Source organism: Odontesthes bonariensis, chromosome 4 (genome assembly GCF_027942865.1).
Source record: "Odontesthes bonariensis isolate fOdoBon6 chromosome 4, fOdoBon6.hap1, whole genome shotgun sequence".
NCBI classification, from domain to species: Eukaryota; Metazoa; Chordata; class Actinopteri; order Atheriniformes; family Atherinopsidae; genus Odontesthes; species Odontesthes bonariensis.
This window is the reverse complement of record NC_134509.1, coordinates 11,595,473-11,615,016: the sequence shown is the minus strand read 5'-3', so window position 1 is coordinate 11,615,016 and position 19,544 is coordinate 11,595,473. Positions and strand designations below refer to the sequence as shown.

The window sequence follows — 19,544 nt, the reverse complement described above, 5'->3', positions numbered from 1 at the left end:
ATCATTGTGATTATAGTTTTCAAAGAAGGATTTATTGTATAAACAGTAAAAATGTTCATTCCTACAATTTAGCTGATTTTAAATGCATGACATTGCTGTGAATTTTTACTAGTTTTGATGACTGCAAAGTATTATGATATCAAAGGTTGTACAGTTAGTCACACATCTGATAAGTGTATTGGTTTGTATTATTAAAAAAAGTGCTTTGTTTTCTTTGAGATGGAAGAGTGAGTTTTCAAATGTTTCAGTGGTTAAAATTGTCCTATCAATATGGACTAACTTTGCCATTCAAACATTTACTCAGTCATAGTCGTAATTTCATACAGCACACTTGAATTTCTGCAAGGGGTCTTGTTCTCTTGTAAAACTTAAAGACATGAATGCATCTTTTTTTCTTTTCTTACAAGAGGTGGGTAATATCCAAACACAAAAGTGACTTTTTTTTAGAATACACCATCTGAAATGTATGTAAATGTAAATGTAAATTTATATTTACATTTTTTTTGTGTCCATAATTTAGGAAGTATAGAGGTTTTTCTTATTAAAACCTTTTGTTTACTGTCATACAAATCTTAAAAAAAAAAAAATCAAACACTTTGAGGTCCAAGTTTGACATTTTAACAGAAGTTCAGATGCGGGCTAGTCTTTGTGAAATCGTTATTATATATAAAAACTGAGACATTAACATATTTGACAAAAGATTAATCAGTGTAGGTCAGGTTTAAATTTAGTTTTTAAAATGAAATACCTGAGTTACGTTTACTGAAATCAAGGAGATCAAGGCACCCTCTAGTGGTGACACAAGTTTTTCTTTGCTAAAAACCATAGACATATGTCTATGGCTAAAACGCTCTCTTCGTGAAGGACTTCAATACCCACAGTGCATTGCAAACTGAACGGGTCTTAGTTTTAAGCCTGCTGAACCCGAAAGAAAAGAAAATAACGACAATGTTATATTTAAAGTCTCTCTAATTCTTATAGTTAAATATAACAGACATAGTTATGAAAGTGTATTAATTGTTGGAGGTCCACAGTTTTGAATTAAATAACAACTTGGTTTCCCGCACCATTTTCCGTGGGGATATCTGTAGTCAGCTGAATTGCCCTTGTGAGGTCCTTAGCTTCTGGTGTCATTGGTGAATGACCGAAGATGTCTCACAGCAGGTTATTTGCCAAGCTGCTTTGTGAGTATTTGAACAAATTTGGAGTTTCTGATGACTTGAAATGTTTAAGAGACATCTGTAAGACAAGTCTTTGAACCGTTAAATGCTGTACATTTGTGAAGCTTAGCAGACACACACAATCTTGCCCCCACTAGCTGGGCTGGCTGTCAGTTTTTTCACCATGCAAGTTAGCCACGTTAGCTTTTCTACTTTGACTCTTATAAAGGTACGCTGGTAAAGCTCTTTGACAGTAAGCCACCTAGCTAACTGCTATAGCTCGCTAATGTCTAGCGGAAACCTAACTTGAACGACTGCCAGCTTGCTGCTTGTCTTTGACCTTGCATGTTCTCTTAACTGCTATGCCTCTGTTGTATCCGAGAAAGCTGCCTTGTCGGAGGTGCTTGTTTACTTCATAGCCTGCAGAAACTGGAAGCAGCTAAATTAGCCGTTCTGTCCCTTGCTTGCAGCCTGGATTCTGACAGCTTTGTGAATTTGATAACGTCAACTTCAGAGTTTGCTTCAGGTCTGCCGTGCCTAGCCCGGTTGGTTTGTGCCAACAAATTATGTTAAATTAGTATTAGCAACTCGATGTGTAAAGATATCCTGATAGTATGGACAAACTGAACTTTGCACCATTGACATTGAGGCTCTGAGAGCTGACCAAAGTCCAGTTACTGTGTTTCGCACAGGTTTATGAACATGTTAGCCTTGAGTGACAAAAGTTAAAAACAGAATATGTTGCTCTCTGCTAAATTCTTTGAACTAAGATAAGCCTTTTGAGAAAACTTTTCCATCTCTGAAAACTTAATTACGGTCACAGTTGTCACATTCCTTGATCATTTCACATTTTCATCTGACTTCACAGGCAGCTTTTGCCTTTCAGCCTTTTTAGTGCATGTTTGAATCCGTGCACACCCGTATGCCATCTGAATGAAATGGAATAAAATGTATATATATATTTTTCAGAATATTTTTCTTAGGGTTTCAGTGATATGCTGGTTTCATGGTGCAGTGTGGTGTAGAAATATTCAATAATCCCTGTCTGTGTGCTACTATCTTTGATGCAAGCTGAAAAAGTTTCAGCTTCCCCTTTAAATTGTCTGGAAATCTCCTTTGCATTTAAGATCACTTTCTTTTGGGGGTAGGGGGCTGCTAGGGTGGTGTACAGTGGCAGTTTTGGGGGTTAGACATCTGAATTTGGTTCATTGAGTTCATAATGCCATTTAATCTGATTTGATTTCTAAATGGAAACTTTCAGGCTGCAACAGATTTCATGTTTTTCCAATTATTGGTTAATACATTAGTTTACAAAATGTCAGGAAGCAGGGGAAAGAAAAGGCCACGTTCCCAGAGCTCACGGTGACATTTTAAAAGCTGGAACCAGCAAATGTATTTTTTTTTTGTTTGTTTGTTTGTTTTGCTTGATAATTAACTGAAATGATTAATTGATTCTGCTTATTTTTGTTGATTTTTCAACTGTGTTGTGTTGACAAATGGATCAGTCAACAACCGGCATGGTCGTATTTTGAATTATTCTGCTTGGGATCGACGCCTCAGGTAGAAAGTAAAGCATTTTACGATAGACGCGTGTTACCCCATGTAAGAAAATGAATCGACCATTCTGAACCGTGAGAACATCTGCAACATCAAACCAGTTACTGGAGGCTCTCGTGTTGATGGGGCTAGCTTCACACCCTCAGTTTCTGTCATGTCAGTTGTCTTGTAGAAGCTGTGAAAACATGATGGAGCCTCTTCAGTTGCACTGTGTACACAATCTGCCTGCTGTGTATTATGTCGAGGCCTGGGACTCGGAAACAGCTGTCTGCATCTGCTGGAATCAAAGTTTAAAAAGGGCTCTGATAATTAACCAAACCAATGAACGCGGCGATAATGTCGTTTCTTTTTTTTTTTTGTCTGTCTTTTTTCTTTTTAAAGTTCACTGCACCATTTCTAGCCAGTCTGCATAATTAAATGTGACATGCTCCTCAAGTGTCGCATTTTCTGACATTTTCAGACATCTAAACAGCTCCTTAGCATAAGCAACCAATTAAATGCAATCACAGTATGTCATTCTATACTTCTGGAAGAGTTTGTGGTCACATTTTCAGTTAAAGGTGGCGGTCAAGTTTGGAGGAAAGCTGATAGTGTTGCTTGGCAACAGTAAAAGAGGTTGCTGCCAAAACACTGCAGTGTTTATAAATCTTTCTAGAGGAAGGTCTTCAAAGCAAAGTGAAAATGGATTTTGTTCTTTAATCTTTTACCATTCACTGTGAAAAGTAAGAGGTTTTGATTTATTTATTTATTTTTAAACTTTGAGAGCAATTGCATTCTGTTGAATTTTCCTTTCGTCCAAACTATTTCTAACTTCAGCTCATTAGTTATGTCTGTCCTCGACACATTTACTCTTTCCCATCCCAATTCGTGTTTTGGTTATCGATATCTGCCACCTGATCGCTCTGTGTTCCTCCCTTCTCTCTGTATCCATTAGTGCAGCAGAATGGAGTCAGACACTGTTATACTGGAACAAGAAAGAACCTCTACATCGACAAGAACTCAAAGGTCATCTGTCAAGGCTTCACGGGGAAGCAGGTTTGTATCGACAGCTTCTGTGTTGTTGCGTCACGTCAGTATAGTTTACTGTAATCTCATTGTGAAATTTCAGTTTTTCCTCTCGACACACACTATTCCACTTCATTATTTATTTATTTTTAAGCACAGATTCATGCAACAGCTCATATCCTTAGATCCTTGCTGAAGATAAGGGGATACAAACATTCATGAGGCCTTCTCAAGTGAAGGATACCTCAGGCTTTTGTTGTTCTCTCTCTCTCTCAGAAGAGTAGGCGCAGCCTCAAGAGAATAGACGGAAACGGTTTTGGACAGGACCGCCCTCGTGGTCAATGCTTTTGAAATTGACAGTAATATTCGCGCTGTGAACTTTAGCTCCCTTATCCCTTAAGTATTTTTTTTTAAGAACCAAAAAAGGTCACATGACTTTCTTTAAACGGGCAAGGAGGATAAAAGTCCTGACAAGTGTGTTCAACAAGCCAGAAACATGGATTTTACAGATTTCTATCCTGCCTCTGGCCTCAACACTCTTCCAATATAAAGTTGTTGAAATAAAGTTCCAGTGAACACACTGGGTAATTAGAAGAGGTTGAGAAATGAAGCGAGCGCTATTGAGTGCACATTGCTGTGTCCTCTTGGCTTGATAAGCAGGCCATTTTTCAATATTATTGTTGCGGCCTTTGTGATAATAATGAGCGGCTAAAACAGCAAAGTTAGCAGGGTGAATGAGTTTATTTCAAATGTAGAGAAAATGCTGATTCATAGCTTCTAATTCCTTTTAATAAGGTAGTTATCATTTTTGCACTAAGGTAATTTATTTGCACTTGCAGTATCCACTCTTGCTGCATCATCGACATCGTTGCAGCATCTTCCGACTGATTAACTGACCGCCTTCTTGTTCAGCAGAAAATCCGTTGGACCAACTCGAAACTCCTTAAATTATCTGAAACTGTGACTGACGTTCACCCCATTGGATCTGAAATGAGCCCAGAAAGTGATGAATACACGACTGGTGCAAAGAAGTAACAGTTGACAAAGACTGCAGAAACTCTCTGCTTCCCGTGTGCGTTAACCTCATCGCTTCCACTTCAGCAACTTTAAGACCAAAAAATTGAGAAACTCAATACCAATCTACTTAGATTCATTGTAATTTACATCGGATACTGGATGTTACAGCTCTTTAGTTAAGCAACGCAAGGTTTGTACTCAAATATTCAAACTTTAAAGTGTATTTGTTGAACTTCTGCTTTAAGATAAGTTCTGAAATAAAATCTGAACCTCAACCTGGATTCTGTTAATTGGGGAACAGCATGCTTTATTCATCGACTTGAACTATTTGCTGACATTTATGTGTAAACAGCTCTTCTTATGTTCTCTCTGTTGTGATATCTGCGAGTTCAAACGAAGTTTCGACTCCACAGGATGGGTTCGAGTTGCGTACCGATTGGATAATGAGATTAGGAGAGTTAGCAGCGCGGTTAACTACGGGACTTTATTTAGACCACAGCGACATATTGGTCGGGCCTGATTGTTACAGATATACTGGTATCTGATTGTAGTTATAATCTGATGATAATCATTATTCAAAACTGCTGTCATAATTCTGAGGGAAGTCTGTAATCTGCCATTTGATGTGCTTCTACAAGCAAGGTTGAAGCGAGTGAATTTAGTTCTCGTGTCAGGGATAAAATGCAGCTGCCGTGGCAGTGCGGCCGCGATGCTTCCTCTATGGTGTACCTGGAAGTGACAGTGTGTGAAATATTCTCACAAAACTTCCTTTCTGGGGAGATGTTTTACAGTCGGTGTTGCTGGGGATCATCCAAAGCCACGTTTGATTTGTTTCTCGCATGCTCTGCAAGGAGATTAAACTAAGCCTTACACCATTATTTATTTGTCAACAGCATTTTGATTCTTTCTCATGGAAAATGTTTACTGGTACCTTCATCCCCCGCTGAAATCCAGCCTTAACCCAGCAGCCATTAATCCTGAATCGAAACACATTTCCTCCTAACTCTATGTGCAGTGATATCTCAATGTTGATGCTTTAGAAGTGGCTCAATCCCACGTGATTAGTCACACGTACACACTTATTCCATTTTTTTTCTCCCATTCAGGGAACATTTCACAGTCAGCAAGCCCTAGACTATGGCTCCCAGTTAGTCGGAGGTGTTTCTCCTGGTAAGGGTGGTAAGACCCACCTTGGCCGGCCGGTCTTCAATTCAGTCAAGGAGGTATGTGCGAGTGCTCACCCTTCTGTGGTTTTCCATTTTCAAGACTCTTTTACATTGGTTTAAGATTTAAAATGGCTTCTTTGATGAGATTTGCTGTGAAAATGTCGAAAAATTGGATTATTTATTCTTATTATTTTTGTTTTTTCAAAAAGAAACATTAGGTGGCACTATTTCATAACTTCAGATTTTTTTTTTACCTTAAGTGCACCACCAACTCCTTTTTTCCTGGCCTCAGGCAAAGGAAGGCACAGGGGCAGATGCCACTGTGATTTATGTACCTCCACCGTTTGCGGCAGCTGCCATCATTGAAGCCATTGATGCGGAGATCCCCCTGGTGGTTTGCATCACTGAGGGCATCCCCCAGCAGGACATGGTGAGAGTTAAACATAGACTGCTGCGCCAGGGCACCACCCGTCTCATCGGCCCCAACTGTCCAGGAGTCATCAACGTAAGCACACACACACACACACACACACACACAAGATTAAGGATGTAAATTTTTTTTTTCCTGTGTTTTCTTATGTGTTTGTCATTGTCATGCGATTCGTTTGATCTTTTTTTGCAGCCTGGGGAATGCAAGATTGGCATCATGCCGGGGCACATTCACAAAAAAGGAAGAATTGGTGAGGATCCATTGTCTTTGAAATTCGTTTAAGCACAGTCGGAAAGATTAGCAGGGACGCTGAGTTACAGCCTGACAGATCCCTGCCATGTCGGTGAATGGATTAATTGTTTGCGCTCTTGTGGCTAGACCAACATTGTCTTTTTTTTTTTTTTTCTTTCTTTAAATGCGTTTCTGTCATCCGAGACTTAAAGCTATGTAACTTCTCAAAAAGCCCATTATGGAGCTCCCCCTACAGGCTTGGAGGTAATGTACGGTTACACTGTCGTAAATACAACACCCTTTCGCTTTCACGTTTCACGTTTGTTGACGAACCGGCGAGGAGTCAGAAGGTGCAAGCTATGTCGACCGAGAAGGTAAGAGTAATCAAATGTACCTGGGAGCGTGAGAGGGGTCTATTTGTTTTTGCGGTAGGTGTGCCAGAAAGCAAGTCGAAGTACTTCCGCTCAGCTCCCGGGCCGCTCCAGCAAAGTTACATAGCGCAGTTTTTCCAACTCAGACCCCCGAAGGGCATAGGAAACAGGCCAATCGTAATATTAAAACTCATTCTAGCAGCGCAATTTTTTTCAAGCTGTTATTTTAAGGTAGAAATGTTACATAGTATTGCTTTAAGCTTATCATTCAGCATAATGGAGTGAATTAAAAAGGTCTGGGCCCAAGCAATTCTTCTTGTACAACAGTCTTATTGAAATTGTTGACTTGTGATGGAACAGAAGTTTAAAAAGACTAGAAATGTCCTTTTCTTTTTTTTTTTCCTCTTTAACAGTCTTTCACTTAATTCCTAGCATGAGCTCCTGCTGTTGACAGCTTTGAAAAGGAGCATGCGCCGCTGCTGGTCGATGAACCTTTTCAGTGTGTCTGTTTTCTAGTGAAATGGGTGCCTTCATCACCGTAGACGTTAATGGAACAGATGTCCCAGAGCTCTCTGAAGCTGATCTGTGTTGCTTTTACTGCCACGAGGAAGTGATTCTGTCAAAATGAAACTGTAGACGACAATTGAGTCATTTTTTTTTTTTTTTTTGTCGCTTCTGAAATGTTTTAGTAGCGTGTGTGTGTGCGCGGATGCCATGTACGTACATTTATCTATGTTACATGCTAAGATGTATTAAAATCTATCTTTCAGGCATTGTGTCAAGATCTGGTACCTTGACGTATGAAGCTGTGCACCAAACTACGCAAGTAGGGCTGGGCCAGTCCCTCTGCGTGGGTAAGATACCGATGTCATGTGTTAAGAATAAATGTCACATACTTGAAGCCCTTAATTTATTTATTTATTTTTAAAAAAAGCTTTTAGCTTCGATCTACATGTCTTTCACCGCACACTCAACATCGCATCCATGACATTAGACTTTGGAAACTGGTACAGAGTGGGGAAAAAAATCGTATCCAGTACGGCTAAATGCAGCTACACATTCAGGATGAATAAATTTTATCAATGTATTTCAGTATTGAAGCGTCATTAGTTGGGCTTCCTTAAAAAAAACAACTATATGCCTTTTATATGCTGATGGAAGATTTCTACGGCCTCTTGTTTCATTTTTGATTTTGATCCAACTGCAGCTAATTTAAGTTATTCTAGTATTATTGCAAACGGCACTATGATATTTTCCAGATCCTGAGCACAGAGCTTCTTTAAATGGTTGAAAACCTGGTAGAGCTTCAGACCAATCTTTGTTATCCCGTAATACAGACATGGAAATTCCCATCTGTAGGTCTGTTTCTTCCTTTTCTTTTCCATTTAGCATTTGATAAGAGCCCTCAAACATGTTTCAGTGACACCGTTAGATGCAGCTCTTTTACCTCATGGCAACACTTTCAGGGGGGGAAAAAAAGTTTTACAGGAAAAAATATTCTGGCCAACTTATCCACCACCAGAAAGTCTGAATTAAAGAGCCGCTTGGACATACAAAGTCACTGAAAAACAAGTAGGCTTCATTATTATTTAAGCATTTTAATTATGAAGTATCCTCCGGTCAGATTTAATAAAACCAGTGCCGTAACGGTATTAAATATCCTAAAATTCATTAAGGGGTTTATTGGAGGATCTGCTTGAGACTTCTAAAGATTTCTGAATGTCCTTCAGGCTACTGCAAATTACAGTTAATGCAATATTTATTATCGCTCTCATCTTTGGAGAGGATTCTCCTTTATTATAATTTGTGTAATTTATGTTTGTGGTATTTCAAATATTTTTCATGTTCTTTTTTTTTTTTTCTTTTTTTCTTCTTCTTAGCAGTATGAATATAAACTTAAATGATGAATTTAGGGAATACTGTGTCCTTGAAGATGTTTGTTTTCTTTAGAGGATTGCCTCTTCTCTTCATATATGGAATGAATTATTTTTGAAAATCATTTTTAAGTGATGCGCCATAAATTCGAAAAGAAAGGCATCATTAATATACCAGGCTGAGATGGAGTTTGTTTGGATCAATTGAAGGAAAATTGAAAAACGGTACAGAATCGTGCGTCCATAGACCTCAGTCCAATTTCCCTTCCATTTCTGACAAAGTATGAATCTACTCTCGGCTCTCTTCCCTGGGTAGCAAACAGGAGAAGCACAAAGTTAAGTGTCTGCTTTATGAACCAGATTTTTATTTATTTATTTTTTTACCAAGTCCAAGTGAAGTACTCTTGTTTGAAGTTTGTTAAAACATTATCTCAAAACCACTGAATGTGCTCGCGTTAAACAGAATAGGGAGGGCAGCCCCAGCGCGTCTCGGTGCTGCTCGTCGGATCATATTGACGTGAAGCGGCCTGTTTTCTTGTTTGACTCACAAGTGATCCTCAGATTTTGGATCTTTCTTGAGTGCATCGGTGTTTGCTTTTTCTTCCTGCTAGGTATTGGCGGTGACCCATTTAATGGTACAAACTTCATCGACTGTCTGGAGGTGTTCCTGCAGGATCCCAAGACAGAGGGCATCATCCTTATCGGAGAGATCGGAGGGAATGCCGAGGAGAACGCAGCTGAGTACCTGAAAGAGCACAACTCTGTAAGCGAATAACACGTCGGACACCCTTTGTTTCATCCCTCTTGCTATGTGTTCGCCTACAGTGATTCACTTTTGCTGACATATCTATTCATATGAAAGATGTATCGTTTTTTTGAATCGTCACCTAGTCATGCCCTCTCACAACCGTCCGCTCTAGTGAACACGGGAGTCCATCCTAGGACAGGAGCCGTGTGCAGTCTCTTTGATCGCAGCCTCAGGCTTCTTCTCTTCTATTCCTGTGTGGTTTGTGTGATCGAGGTGTAAAATGTGACAGATGGGATGAGATGTAATTCACAGGTCATGTTGAAGAAATCAGCAGTGTAGATGAACGGTGAACCTTTCGTGACGTCCACGTGTGATTAAAAAGCAGTAGGTTGATGATTGGCTTCCGATGCTAAGTGGCTGTGAACTTATTAGTGGCATTTATAACCTCACCAGGATGGAACTTGGTCCGTAACATCTTGCAAATGATTTTACCATGTTTGTTTCTGTGAGTGTGTGTGTGTGTGTGTGTGTGCGTGCGCGTTCAGGGCGCCGTCGAGCTGAGAAATGGATTTGATTTGCCCTCGGCTGCTCTAATGCATGCAAATCTCCTGCTGGCGTCTCAGGAGAATAACTTCTCTCACTGAACAAATAAAGTACAAACACCCCCCCCCCACCCCGCCCCACCCAATCACCCGGAGTGTTGACAGTGAGGGACAGTTCAAATGAAACACACACATGAAAAAGCCCAGCAGAGCGCAGGAGTAAGCTGCAGATCCTGTTGAAAGTCAGTTGTGCAGAAAATTGTTCATAAAATAGTGCTTTTAAAGCTTATTTTTGATAGTCAAGGCCCATGTGAAGATTTCACGTTGTTTTCACTTTGAATCAAACTTAACTTTTGTTCATTTGAATACTTTTCTTTTTTTTAAATAAAAGTAATTCAACTCACAGAATGACCTTATATAGCCAGACATCTGCACAGCTGTGTGCCAGCACTAGCTGCACCCATTATTATTTCTGGTCTAAACTAGAAGGCAAAATAAATAAATAAGCACCTGTGGCTTGTTAGAATTTCTTCAAACCAGTGCCAACCCCAGGATTCGTTGATGGCACCCCGGAAAATAGTGAGAGCTACAGGAACTCGAGTTTTTAAAATTATGTTAATTATCCGCCTTATTGTAAGAGCCCAATCTTGGGGCAAACTTTCAGTTGTCTGCATAGAAGTTGTTGATGTTTCCCTCGGTGAAGGGGATTTTGATAATGATTCCACACAGGAAGGAAAAGGGAATTCCTTGTAAAGTATATGCCCAGTGGTAAACACAAACTTATGAGGGCTCACACTGATTTTTACACTAAAAGATTTTTGCCTTAACCGGTTCTTTTTTTTTAAAAATGTGGGTAAATACCCGCTAAAACAAGCCTTTTAAACCCTCAATGTGTTCAAGGCTACAACATGCTCGCATAACAAAATTTACATCGAGTGTCACAAGGTATCGCAAGGTAAAAAGCATTGAACTGTATCCATGATCACAATTTCTGATTATCATCCCTTTCTGAGATTATGGAACTCGTTTTATTATCATTGGCTGGTCTGCGAATGTTAGCCGACACAGCGGGAGTGAGCTGCCAGGTGGCCTGCAGTCTGTTAAGGTCATTCAATTTAGTTTTCCGTTGGTTTGTTTAGTGCGTGAGCCGTTACTGTCGCTTTCAAAACCTCCATATGGGAAATTGTGTTCATGAAATAAATGTTTTTATTTTTTATTTACAGCAAAAATGATCCTGTGCCTGCTCTTGCAGCTCAGAGTGTAGCACCCTAATTGAGAATTAGCCCGTTTGCCCTGATGTTGTGTTCCCATCAACACTAATGGAGCGTTGTCAGTTTGATTCGGGATTGAATGACATTGAAAAAGTGTCCCATTGCTCTCAAAAGCCAGCTATTTTTAAGTGTCGGCAGGTTTTTTTTCATACTGCTGATACTTTACCAAGAGGCTGTTCTAGTGAGTTTATTTTTTTCATTACTGTGAATTGTATTGTGTTGAAATGAGGAGCAGAAGAGATCAGCAAAATAATTTAGTTAATTTATTTATTTTGATATTCTTACTCAAATAAGAGCCTGGTCATGCTTAATGTCATCGGGTCTTGAACAGACCTAATGTTCTGAATTTAACTTTGAACAGGGATGCCCATTTGAGAGGTATTAAACAAAAGTTAAAAGTCAAATGGAGTTGTTTGATAAGATGTGATTCACAGTGGCAGCTTGAAAATGTTGTGCTCATTAAAAAAAAACAAAGCTCAACTATGGGAGGTGAAACTTAATAAGAATCTTGCTATTTGCACAAAAAGTGACTACATTCAAATGTTAGGAAAAAAATGGCTTGAAATTATCACGGCAACATTACATCAGCATGTGAAATCCAACTTCTCATTCAAGTATTCAAGTTACTTTATACAGGCTGGTTGTATTGTCCATGTTATTAACAGTCCCATTTCCAGTAAAGTTTGAACGCAACGTAGAAGCAGAATGCAAGGACTTGCAAATGATTTGAAACCCCATATCCAGCTGGTCTATCTTGGTAACGGTTATTGCTTTAATTTTTAGCATCATGAGAATGCAAACTAGTTTAACTTGTTTTTTTTCCAAGCAACGTAGCCCCGGCCACAGAAGAATGTGGTCACGAGGAGGGAAAAAAAAAAAAAAATCTCTTAAAATATCCAAACTTTGTTTCAGCATTTGTCAAAATGCTACAAAAGTTCCATATTTTCTCGTGAAAATAAATGTTGGGTGTCGTGATCGATTCGCGTCATGTTAGATGTCTTGTACCCCTATTTCAAAAAGGCATTTAATCATAAAAGCCATTATCCACCCGGGTTACAGTTGAGCTACAGCACATTGTTTTATCTACAAACCGCTTAATTCTTTGAGGGGAAAAAACAACTTGGTGCTTTGGAGTGCACATGGTGCATGACCTACTTCAGCATCGAGCCTTCAGCGGTGCCGACGCACTCCGTGTGCGAAATTACACAAACGGAAGAAGTCACCCGTCTCAAAGGTTTACCTGTCGTTATTTGAAGGCTGTCCTGAAGTCAAGGACACGTTTTTGCCAACTGTAACCATACCACAGTTTCAGTTTGGTACGTGCAAATAAGAAAGGTTGGAGGACTTAGCACCTAAGCTAAGTGTCACTGATTTATTTTTTTTTCTCTCTCATTCCCAGCCTGTCTCCAGAGACTTTATTTCAAACCCTTATAATTCTGCGGAAACTGCACTGAAAATCATGTGAAGCTTGTATTCTCTTGGAAGAGTGGCTGGAAGAGCGTGTCATGTACAAAAGCAGGCCAATTACTCATGCCACCCTGTTACGTTTGTAGCTAATATAACTTTTTTTCACTTGTGAATACAATCTCTGAGTTTGGAGCATTTTTTTATTTTTCTATAAAACAAAGCACTCCTTCAGTCATGTTTGCACACAAAGACACGAGAACTCCCCTGCTGGTCTGATAATTAAGGTAATAAATCTGTATTGCTAAAAGTGGAAGACAAAAGACGGGTAAAACGAATAGTAGTATGACTCCCCTCCCTCCGTTTATTGTTACTTGGTATCGAGGGAGGCTGGGATTAATAGAGTAATTAAACCCTTTTCGTTGGAGGTAGATTTAAGGCTTGATTCACATGAGGGTGGTGTGCGTCTTCAGAACGTGCTTCGCCTCATGAGCAGGCGGTTTTGTGCTAATTTGTTGTGCGCTCACACTTTCAGCACAAAGAACAGATGCCTGTAACATATTTGGAGCTCTTCAGAGCGATATGTCCTCTCTCACTTCATTTCCCTCTGAACTGTGCAAGTTTTAATGTTCTCGTTAGCGGTGCATTTTGAGCCGAGGCCCTCAACGTTTTTGTTTCCCGGCTTGATGTACGTCCTGCTGGTCCTAATTATCAAAAAGTAATCTCGCAGCTTCTATTAATGGCTTCCGTCTTGTTCCTGCCAGTGTCCTGTTTAAATTTGGTGCTGAAATGGCAGCAGAAGTGGGTGTCTTTGAAGGACCTCGCTGTATTGCCTTGGCTGTTAAACATGCCACATTCACTCTCTGAACGCGGTCGAGCAGATGAGCTACAGCCGGCGCACACGCACACTCAGCCCGTCCTCTGCAATTAGCTTGTTATTCCTAAGTATGAAATATTAGCTGCTGTTCACGCGCACTCGCTCCGCCTCCGTCTATCTCGCTGGTTATGGTGTTATTGCCGAAGAAGAAATATTAGCTCTCTTCACCTTGGAAATGATCTTAACTGTTGAATGTAACATCCATCAATGAGCAAGCAGCACAGACGGGCGCTGAGCTAATCACTGGCTGCATGACTAATTACCATTTCAGAAATGAGATGATATGAAATGGCAGGAGCCTGAGCCCCTATCTGGTCTTACACCAGCCCATGCAATTAAATGTCTTGATTGACCCTTTGTTTTAATAACCCAGGCTTAGACAGAGATGACTGGGTTAGACAAGCCTGTTATCATGGAACTCTCTAATGGGAGGACATGAGGTGCTTTGTGTCTAATGAATGAATAAGATGCTGGTGCAAAAAACTCATTCTCTCTCTTTTTCTTTAAATACCCACTTCCTTTCCTTGTTTTGCTCCTTTGCCTTCTATGGTGTTGTTTTGCCAAATCTACTCAAGTCACACTTTCCCCTGGGCTGATTTGTCTTTAATTCTCCATTTACCAGGGCGCTAAGGCAAAGCCCGTGGTGTCCTTCATCGCGGGGCTAACCGCTCCTCCTGGTCGCAGGATGGGCCACGCCGGCGCCATCATTGCTGGTGGAAAGGGTGGTGCCAAAGAGAAGATTTCAGCCCTCCAGTCAGCTGGAGTTGTAGTCAGCATGTCCCCCGCGCAGCTGGGCAGCACTATGTTCAAGGTGAGTCTGTTGTCCCATGCTGGCCTTCAGAAGTGGAAAGAGTAGTAACTGTAAACCGTGGTGGAATGCAAAGTTTGTATTGTACAAAGCTCTTCTGGCAGAGAGAAATGATCCAACTCCAGTTGGTTTTATCTGAGAGAGAGAGAGATTTATGAGCTGTTGGAAAGGTTGCACCTTTAATTTAACTTTTGCATTTTGGCTGTGTTTATTTTGCACTGAATTGCTGCTGCTCACAGTGGTTTCTAAAGGTTGTATATTACCAGCATGCAAATCGGAACACAGAGCTACGAAAAAGTTTATGTAAAGTAGCTAGAATGAAAGTTGGAATCTTTCATACTGCTGATACTTTACCAAGAGGCTGTTGGTGCTGCCTTCAGTACAACAAGGTACATACAGGTTAACAGCAAACACTAATCCTATTGTTTATTAAGTTTTTATTCTACCCAGTCGGCACGTTGTGTTCATCGTGCCTGTAGAATTTGTTTATACTTACTTTTTCAGTGTGTTAAAGGCAGAAATTCTCTGTGTATCTGTGTTTTGTTTTGGTTACTCTTAAGTAAAAGGATGCAAGGATAATGCCTGTTAATGGGATAATTGTGCCGCTTTTGTGCGTGCAAGAGAACTAAACCACATCCAGATTAAATGTCGAAAGCTTCATTGAACGGGGTGATGAATCTTCCACACCTGCGTTGAAAATGTGAGCTGCATCTTGCCCCCAGGTGTCATGTGAAATGGCACCGCCAGAGTGGGGCTAAGTTTTAGTACTAACACGAAAAACCGTTGGAAACCAGCATGTTTTCTCTAACCTTTTGTTTGTAAAGTTTATTTGTCTGTTCGGTTTAACTGCAAACCTCCATATTCTTGTCTCATTTGTGTTTTGCTCTCTCATTACTGTGTAAAATGAACTTAATGAGGCTCGGTCACAAAGTGGCATTTTGCAAATAGCACCAGTGGTGAAAACATCCCTCAAAATCTATTGGACTCCAACGTTTCCCTTGTACCCCCCCTCCCCCCCCTGCATGTCTCATCAGTCTGGTCCGGTTTTGTTTCTGTCGCATTGAATTGAAAGAAGGTATGTCATACGTTTAGTTGAAGAGCAGGCGAGAGTTTCTCTTTCAGCCTTGGATCTGAAAATCTGGGGGTGCTGGTCACTTAGCACCACCTTCCATTAAAGCTTTTACAAATCTCTTTTTGTTTTCCTTAAAGTGGCAAGGCTAAACTTTTAATGTAACCTTAACAAACAAAGAAACACACAAACAAAAAAAGAGCAGAGGAGAAGGGCAGAAATGAATAAGTGTGTTGACAGTGGCTGAGTTGGCGCCACTGCCTCTTTATTTCAGTTAATCTCAAGGGAAGCACCGTTAACAAGATGTATAAAAAGTGAAAGCATGTATTACACCCATTCATCATCCTATACTTTCATTACCACTGCTGGCACTACTGCACACAGATATAGATTTACATGACGTCTTTTTCCCAGGGTTTAATTCATAATCATTGTGCATAATGATGAAAAACGTGCTGTGTGGCTGCTCATTTTGCCACACGTTGTGTTCATACATCTCTGTTAATCTCATTGACCGCTGCAATCGAAGTAATAACGCGTAAGAGAAGCGAGTGGGTGTAAGGGCTTCGGGCGCGGCCGGCCGGAGACGACGGTGGCTGCAGTCCGAGCTGTTGGCGCGGCGGCGTGAACGTCTGCATCCACTGACCTGCACGACGCTTGACATAAGGGGTGAAAAGGTGCATCTGCAAAAGAGGGTTCGCATGTTCTCATATTTAATCGGCTGTAAGTAGTTTATGAATTATACATGCAGCTCCAGTGGAGCTAACATTAGCTGACAAAATGGACTGCACATCCTTTCAGCTCTACACTTATCCACGGTCGATTTCTAACTAAAAATGTGTCATTTCAGGCAGTAAGGATGCTCTTACTGCCATCATCGCATCAAAACAAACATTGCTGAAGAAGGACAATCTCGCGCTCAAACGTCCTTAAAAGCGTCCTCACACACTGAACATGGCAGAACTTGTTAATAGGACATGCATCTCTGTTGGAGTTGTAACACTCACGCAGCCATTTCACAGTTTGGTCAAAATAGAATATGGCATATCTTGGGTATAGTTTACTCTAAGCTAACTGTTGCCTGATGCTCATTTAGAGCCGCGGTGGGGCGACAGCACTGAGTTTATCAGTAATGTTTTTCAGCCTTGTATCCTGGAGCCGTGGACAGGGCGCTCAACATGAAAAGTTCAAATCGGGGATAAGAGGGGGAATATCAAACGGCAACTAGTTCAAGTCTCATCTCTTATCAAGAATGACCTCCATGGACTGAAAAGGTTTAAAGTGTAACCCATGTAGACTGGACACAGCATGTGTGTATATCCCCTTCAGACCAGGAAGCATGTTTCTCTTTAAATCTGAGGCAAAGCCAGCATTTTTTATACAGCACTTCAGTAAAGGTACACTTGAGGTCCTAAAGGAGTTATAGTAAAAAATATCCCATCCCCATCTCATCTTTTATTCTTGAGACATTTTGGACTTGTCCAATGCACTCTTTGTGTCTTTAAAATATGAATGTGCATGAATGTATGAATGTTAAGTCAGAGTTTGAGTTAAAGGAATCTCACATTAATGAACTTAAGTAACCGGCTACATCCGTACTTCCAGAGTGGGGTTTTTATCTTACTGCATTTGTGATATAAGTAATCTAACCTCCAAATGCGATCAGGTCGGGGGTGCTGACAAACTGGACTCTGCACTCTTTAGACCAGGGAGGGAAAAAAGACGAATGCAAAGTGAGGAAACTTTGGCAGTGAAATATGTGACAATTCCTTTTTCTGGTACAACTGCTTTACTCCAGAATATCTGCAGCTCTCTCTCACAGAGCCATCTTGTCCCGGTGGATGCTGGCCGTCAGTGTGTGCAAACAAACGCAAGCCTTTAGGTGTCGTTTGTGTGAAGCAGAGGCTGTATTCCCGATGCCTGCCGGCCTCGTATGTTTCAGCCCAAAGTTGTTGTCATTGCCAGCTTTTGAATGTTTTGCTCTCCTCCATGTCGGTCCAGAGGTATTTTCACCTCTTTCTTTTAATCAGTAACCTCTACTTACCTTATTTCCCTCCTCCTCTTCCTCACGACATGTTCTGTCTGCAAACCTTTTAGACTGGGTTTTTCTCCTCTTCCCATCACAAACAGCTCCCCTATCTTCCCTTGGAACTAGTACCTGCCGCTATTTCTCATCAAACCATGTCCACTTATGCCGCAGCCACTGTCTGTCTTCCTTCTTTTTTTTTTTCTTGTCACTTTTTCCATCCTATTACCCTTTCCTTGTTTTTTTTCCCTCCTTCACAGTTTTCCCCCTAATTACTGAAGCCTTTTGACCCAACACGGAAGCAGAAATCCATCGAACAAGGCCTCAGCGCTCCTGTTTACTCTGAATGTATCCAAATTAATGTCATCCTTCAAAGACGTCAGGGTTGGACGGTGAGGCCGGCTTGCAAGGATCTCAGACTTTTGAAACATGAGCCTTTTTCCTCCTCAGGGTGGCAGTAGACCTCCAGGTATCCACACGCCACAGAGGAATGAGCCAACATGTGCTTGAGTGCTTGTGTGTTCTCCAGACCTGATAAATGACATTTGCATTAAGTTACTCTCCCCACCGGAATGGAAAATTATCAGGGAACGGCGTATTCTATCATCCTGCGATTTGTGTGATATTCTCCAAATTGAATATGTAAATAGCAACATCCTTTTTAATGGCTCACATAATGCCTTCTCATTTACAGTCACATGGTTGGCCTGTGCAGATAAGCACAGCACCCACAGCCTCACATAAATCAGATTTCTACAGATGTATCACCCCTATCAATCACAGGAAGTGAGCTGTTTTGATGTTGACGACTGGGACTTACTGACACGTACGTGCCACGTGATTTGCACTCTCCAGGAGGAGGGAAAAAAAAAAAAAAAAAAAAAAAAAAAGCCACTCCAGAGCAGGAGTGCTCCCCCCCTTCAACAGCAGATCTGATACACGGGATCAAAACATGGCCATGTGAATTCCACATGAATAAATCATTCACGTCTGTCTGTCTCCCCTCATTTCACGCTGTTTCTCCTCTTCTTTCTCTCTGTTGTCCGTCTTTTCAGGAGTTTGAGAAGAGGAAGATGTTGTAAATTGTGCTGCAAGACGACCGACCTTTTCCCCCCTTTGCTTCAAAAAAGTGATGATCCTGGAAGTGGACATGCCCTGCAGTATCTCTAAACCCCGAATAATTTCAGCAACGATACGCACATACAGTGTTTATATTGTAATTTCTGCCATGAACTTGTACCTTGCACATAATGAAAGAATAAAACATTAGTATCTTCATGGTATCTTAAAGACCTCGTTGTACACAGTGTAAAAGCTTCATAGATGTGTTTTCTTTCTCCACAAAGTCTCACCAGCTATCAGAGGGATGCCACAGTGATCTGTTTCATTCTGTTATACTGTAAGATGTATTTCATCACCCATTTCTCTGGCTGTCCACCCGAATAAGAAAGATTTCTTCCATCATGTCCAGCTGTGTTGTTTGTACTTTCACGTGGCACACAGAGAGAGCTCGTCTGTCTCCATATTATTAGTGTGAATGGAACATTTCACACAGATGAGGAGGCAAAAAGGGTGTCAGCTGCGTCGGGAACATGCTGTATCTGCAGAATGAATTCGTCAAGCACTTAAGATGAGGCCACCTTTTTTTTTTTTCTCCTCCCCTCTCTCTCCTATTTGCATATTTTATTGTTTAATGACCGACCTGAAATTTTCCCCCTTCAAGTGACTGACAGTGCAAAATCGTAGCATTTGTTTTTTCGTTGACGCCACGCCTCCGTCCTAGGCGGAAACAGTTCAAAGGCCAATTGATCGTTTCAACAAAAGATGAATGGGCAGCTGTTGCCGACATGTGATATTTGATTAAACTGGTCACACAGAAATCTCTGCGACGGATAACGCATAACCGCAAACTGTCTTCACAAGACTTGACTTTTAAGAGAGAGAGGAGGAGAGTTCAAAATGGAGGAATCTATCCTTAAAGATTTTAC

At 40.8% G+C, this 19,544-nt stretch overlaps 1 protein-coding gene across 1 annotated transcript; it reads left to right on the top strand.

Annotated features, from left to right (window-relative positions):
• Window positions 1–1,080: 1,080 nt before the first annotated feature.
• On the top strand, window positions 1,081–19,022 carry suclg1 (succinate-CoA ligase GDP/ADP-forming subunit alph). Its single transcript, XM_075462957.1, has 9 exons — window positions 1,081–1,184; window positions 3,652–3,752; window positions 5,846–5,962; window positions 6,198–6,410; window positions 6,528–6,585; window positions 7,708–7,791; window positions 9,423–9,574; window positions 14,276–14,464; window positions 18,612–19,022. Exons 1-9 carry the CDS (start codon window positions 1,151–1,153, stop codon window positions 18,636–18,638), a joined length of 975 nt encoding a protein of 324 aa, XP_075319072.1. The 5' UTR covers window positions 1,081–1,150; the 3' UTR covers window positions 18,639–19,022.
• Window positions 19,023–19,544: the final 522 nt, after the last annotated feature.

Excerpts from the sequence above, each read along its gene's own strand:
- suclg1 (XM_075462957.1), top strand. The coding sequence starts at position 1,151 with ATGTCTCACAGCAGGTTATTTGCCAAGCTGCTTT. Across the intron at positions 5,963-6,197 it reads TCTTCAATTCAGTCAAGGAG|GCAAAGGAAGGCACAGGGGC; the intron begins GTATGTGCGAGT and ends TCCTGGCCTCAG. Across the intron at positions 14,465-18,611 it reads TGGGCAGCACTATGTTCAAG|GAGTTTGAGAAGAGGAAGAT; the intron begins GTGAGTCTGTTG and ends CCGTCTTTTCAG.